Source organism: Chaetura pelagica, unplaced genomic scaffold (assembly GCF_000747805.2).
Source record: "Chaetura pelagica isolate M959 unplaced genomic scaffold, ChaPel_1.0 scaffold181, whole genome shotgun sequence".
NCBI classification, from domain to species: Eukaryota; Metazoa; Chordata; class Aves; order Apodiformes; family Apodidae; genus Chaetura; species Chaetura pelagica.
This window is the reverse complement of record NW_009951992.1, coordinates 12,136-17,623: the sequence shown is the minus strand read 5'-3', so window position 1 is coordinate 17,623 and position 5,488 is coordinate 12,136. Positions and strand designations below refer to the sequence as shown.

Genomic DNA, 5,488 nt, shown 5'->3' with positions numbered 1-5,488 from the left:
CCAGCCTGAGCAGCAGCACCAGCCTGAGCAGCAGCACCAGCCTGAGCAGCAGCACCAGCACCAGCCTGAGCAGCAGCACCAGCACCAGCCTGAGCAGCAGCACCAGCACCAGCCTGAGCACCAGCACCAGCCTGAGCAGCAGCACCAGCACCAGCCTGAGCACCAGCACCAGCACCAGCCTCCCAGCACAAGCAGCCGGCACAACCAGGGCTGGAGCTGCCGGTGCTGCACTTGGCTTAACACAAACCCTGCCTGCTCCCACGCTCTCCTGCTGTCCCGTGCAGGGCAGCAGCCCAGGATGTCACCCACAGATCCCGAAGCCTTTTTGGGACTGACTCCCTGGGCCTGCCTGCACTGAAGGGGGAGCAGCTGCAGGGGGGCTGCTCAGGACCCCCAGGGCCACCCAGGAGTAAGGGAGGTGTGAATCCCTCCAGCTTTCTGTTTCAGACCACTCCCTAGAAATACATTCCAACCATTACTGCATGGATTTTCTTCCTTTCCTTTCCAACAAACTTGCCCAAGAGGCCCTTTAGAAAATAAATAGGAAACAGTGCTGATAAAGAACTGATTAAACAGCAAATCTGAACATTACTGAGGTCTCTGTCAAAGCTGATACCTGCCTGAAAAGAATAAAAAAGGGAGCAGCAGGTGACTGAACTCAGAGGCTGTCCTTTAGAAACAATCACCATTTATTAATAAACAGAAATAAAACCCCAGAAAGGCACCTAAGTACAGACCAATGAGTGTTCTGTATGGGACAAAGGTGGTGAGCAGCCAACAGCATAAATCTGACATTCCCAGTTGCTCTGTTGCAGCCTTTTCCAGCCTATCCTGTGAGTCTGTGTATTTACAGTGATGCTATGGCACCAGCCAGGAAACGTGTGGGGTGGAAACACAGAGTCAAATGTGTTGTGACATAACTGAGCTCCACCAGAAATTCTGCAGATGGCCTGAGGAGCTCCTGAAAAACCACAGCTTCCCACCCCCAGCCTGGAAAAAGGCTGGTTGGGTCAGTAGGGAAGGGTAACTGGATTCAGGATGTTAGGAGGGAAATCCTGAAAGAGAGAAAAAGCTCAGGTGGGAGAAGGAGTTGTGGGAAACAGCCAAGTCTTTCCTAAGTCATATTCAATCAATTTCTTGGAATATTAAAACATCTCACAATTACAAGAATACATTTAGGGCACGGTCCCAGCTGTCAGCCTGGTGAGACTGGAACAAACCCCACCTTTGAGAAATGGTGCAGCAATGGGGAAAATCCCTCCTGGCCACACTGCACCTGCATGGGGGCATTTCTGGACATTTGTGTGACAGCCACGGGCTGTGCAGGTTCACACACCAAGTCCACCATGACAGGGGTGCCAGGTTTTCTGGGTTTGACCCAAAAAATGTGGTTCAGGGATGGGCAAGTTCAGCTTGACCCTGACACCAGAAAAATGCTTTTCAGCCCATTTCCAGCTGGGCAGCCAGACTCTGCAGGGGGAGTTTTGGTTTTGGCACTTCCAGGCTTATAATTCCCACGCAGACATCATCTCCCACCCCATTGACACTCACCCTTTTCATGGGTAAAATAGTCCTTTGCAACGGATAGGGAATCTCTTGTAGCAGCACTTCTGCCACGTCCTGCTGCTCCTGGCTGCCCATGACCTTTCTGGGGTAGAACAAGGTTGGTGTTAGTGCTTTTCCTCCCACTGCTGCACCAAGGACAGAAGCCTCAGAACTCTTAAGGTTATGGAGTATAAAGCTCTCTTGCTTTTTAACATGGGATGGGGGAAAGATTAAACAAAATCTCTAACAACACAAGGAAACAACTCATAAATGAATATACATTTCATACAAAGCAAAGGTTTTTTAAGAGGAGGAGGTCAGTGCTGTCAACCCTGAGCTTTGAACCAGATGCCCAACCAGAGAAAAAAATTAGTTTTACAGAGAAAACTTGAAGAAGAAAAGAACACAACCAAAAAATATATTAAAAAATCACTCACTTCCACAAAATGATGCAACTTTAGACTGTTTTAAGTTTTCAAAGCAGCCAGCTTGGGGGAGGATGCCAGAGATCCCCATGTACTTTGGAAAACACATGGATCCTTGGCTGGTCCCAGAAGAATAGTAGGTTTGGCTTTTGTACAAAGGTACAACAAACCTGAATGCTGGGGCAGCACAGCCCCGTGGCACTGAAGAGAAACATGGGGGGAAAATGAGAACTCCAGATGTAGGACTGAGAACAACCAGAGAGCCCCAGTTCCCCTGAACTGTGAATGAGCCTCCTGGCCTGACCTGTTTTCCTGGAGAAAGAAGAAGAATGGGAGAAGGAGTTGGTATTTTGGAGTGACTTTTTATAAAGGCTGAGCTTCATTTCCCACTTGGAAGCTTTCTTAGATGGCTGGATGCCATTTCCACGGGAACCTGACAGGAAAGAAAACCACAGTGTGAAAGTCATCAAATGGCTGCTTTTTTTTGGCTTTTTTTTTTTTCCCCCTCCACAGAAAGGTGATAAAGGAGAAAAATTCAGTCAGAACCATCGGACTTAATGTGGAACCATTTCAACTCACCCTGGGGAGGAGGACTCCTTCCCATTCCTTTTGCTGCAGGTTTGCCAGGTGTGCTTCTCTCTAGGGCAGGAAGAGCGAGCGTTGCTGGAAGCGCTGCCCCCTCCTTGCACAGCCTCTTCATTCCTCACTCCCCCCAGCAACCCTCCATTTTTAGCCTCTTAAAAACTGCAGTATGATTTACACCAGCCATGCCCTGTGCTAACCAATCACAATCTTTTAAGCTGGTGCAAACCAAAGGCTGAACTTGTAACCAGCTCAGGTGAAGCCACCTTTGCATTCCGGCGCAGCCCCGCTCCAGGCTCCGCTGGTTCTGTCCCTACTTGTACAACGGATGCTCCCATTCCCAACGAGCTGGAAGCCAGAGGCACAGCTGTAAGTCACTGTTGAGTTATATGGAAATTTTTCTACACCTTCTCCATCATGCTTTCCATTGGTAATTTGAGGAGGTGAAGAGCAGGTAATTACTGCAGGAAAGAAGATGGACACAAGCACTGCTGAAAGCTTCAGTCATCATGAACATGCAAAATGGTACTTAAGAGTTCACCAAAGATCATAAACTTTCTGGACAGCTGGAGGAGGGTAACGAGCACTACCTTCTGTCTCCATCACCTCTTTTCTTTCTGTTGACACATCTTTTTCCCCCTCACTCTAAGGGTCACAGAAATAAACAGGCAACTTGCCAAGCTGTGGTTTGTGATTCCTTGCAATCCCCCCCCCAGCACCTCCTGCTGCCTGCAGTCATGAGAAAATACACTGGTCTTGTGGGAACCAAACTGCTGAAATACCATGTCAGCACTGAAGTGGGTATTTCTCAGCTGCAGGGTGGGTGACAGATGTGTCACAAAACCAATGTCTGGGGATGGGGTCAGGTTAGACATTTGGGAGCAGGATCTACTGAAGTGAAGTCAAAAGTAAGTTTGGATTAGCCTTACATTCACAAGTTGGGAGTTTACTCCATTCAACATCGTTTCCTTTAAGCTGGCACTGGATGAAATCTCTCCCATCTAATTTGTACCTAAGTGAAAATACACAAGAAAAAGTTGTGTAACTGTCCAGAAAGTGAGAACCCTTCCCACCCCCTTGGCACAGGCACGATCAGGATTGTAGCAAAGGCAGTTTTAAAGCAAGCAGAGAGGCAGCCACATGCTAGTTAACAGGAGAGCTCCTTTGCCTCACTCCCTGCCAGGATCCTCCATTCCCAATCTCTGAATTTTATCCTCCTGTTCAAAAAAAAATTGTAATTTGGACGTGATCAATAGTATCTGGTCTTGTTTAGATGGATAACATTATCCCTCCACCCTGATGTGTGTTGCTGAAGATGAACTGAACCCCAGAAGGGTGGGATATGCTGTCATTTCCTCAATGTCCATCCTAAGGGAATATCTGGAGAAAAAAGAACTGTCACATCTGAAGCAGCTGCAGAGACTGACAGAACAAGCCAGATGATGCCAGCGAGCTCCTGCCAGAGAGGGAGCAACACTGGCTGGTGCCTTAAGAGCTTAACTTTGCAAGTCAGTCTGCTGCATGTGTGCCCTGATGGAAAGCAGGCAGAAAGAGTGAGTCAGCTCAGAACCTGATGGAAACTGTGCTTCATTGCAGCTGCCTAACTCAACGTCACTGAATTTTTAACATTCAAACATAATCCCTTTTTATTCAATATGTCTCAACTATATCTCAAATCAAAATATTTTAAGTAACCTGTTTTGAACTCTATAGTTATAAGGTGATGGCAGAACCAGCCCTGTAGGTACAGATATCCTGGGGTTGTGACATTTCCTCTGGATGACACTGGAAGGAAAAGGCAGCCCCAGACTCAGACCCCAGGCCCTCCCAGCCCAGAGCTGTAAATCAAATGGGAAACTCAGCCCCACACTCTGCCCTGGGAGCAACACCACAGCAGTCCAGTCCGTGCCCAATAGCTCATTGCACTGGACTGGGTTATATTCCCAGGCTGGTGCCTGAGCACCAGTGTGGCAGAGCTCAGGCACTGCCCACCACTCACCCATCTTCACAGGAGACCTTTGCCCGTGCCCCAAACTGCAGGTCTGTGAGTGGGACCACCCGGCCCCCCGGCAGCGCCCCCGGCTCCCCGCAGGACCTCCCTGTGGGAACCAGCCCCGTGTTAGTGCTGACACGGTGAGGGAGAAAGAAAGGAGGCTACTTCAGGGACAGAGGGTTGTGCCCAGGGTCCCAAAGTGTCCCACTTCACAGAGTCAGAGCCCAGGTGGCAGCAGCCAGGGTCAGCTGTAGGTGTGGGGCCCTGAGAGCATCTTGCAGGAGGACTGAGCATATTTGCAGAGGCATTTCCATCTCAGCAGACTGGCAGTCAGTCACTCACCTGTGAAAGGTGTATCACTGCCACCCCATCAGTCTTAACACGATATGGCTTTCACCAGGAAATACACATTTTGAAGCCTAATGCCAGAATTGCAAACTGGCATCTCACCTGTGCAGGTGGTGTGTCCAGGTGGGAATGGATTTACTGAGATGAGAATCAGAACAGATCATGTTCGTGTCAGCGGGGAAAATAATGAGAAAAAACCAATGCTACTGCTGGGCACTGGTGCTGTTCAGCCCTAAGTATTCATGCAAGGAATACCCACCTAATTCTGTGCTGAACGTGTAGCTGTTGGGATGACAACGACCCCCTGCATCTCAGCACGGGGTTGGGAGCAGCTGCCCGAGCTGCTCCGAGCTCCGCAGCGGGTGCTTGACACGCTTGTCAAACTGGGATACTCACTCCTGCACAGCTCAGCAGCTTCCGACCACGCCAGGTTTTCCAGGCAGGTGCTGGTGGGGGAACTCTCCGAGGTGTTCTCGTAGCCGGGGCGGCAGGCGTAGCTCACGTTGGTCCCGACAGGAAAGAAATTAATGATCTCATCGGCCTTGGCCAGGGCAGCAAAGCGCAGCCTCGTCGGGGCAGGGCAGCTCCCTGGCGG

At 49.8% G+C, this 5,488-nt stretch overlaps 1 protein-coding gene across 1 annotated transcript in view; it reads right to left on the bottom strand.

The window, feature by feature from the left end:
* The window catches only part of LOC104392605 (complement receptor type 1-like), a 25,854-nt gene that overhangs the window by 10,619 nt on the left and 9,747 nt on the right, over positions 1–5,488 (bottom strand). The window contains exons 9-11 of the mRNA XM_010002033.1: positions 5,290–5,481; positions 4,552–4,651; positions 3,482–3,564 (exon numbers count right to left, since the gene is read on the bottom strand). Of these exons, the coding sequence (XP_010000335.1) occupies positions 3,482–3,564; positions 4,552–4,651; positions 5,290–5,481 (375 nt within the window). The remainder of the gene's footprint in view (positions 1–3,481; positions 3,565–4,551; positions 4,652–5,289; positions 5,482–5,488) is intronic.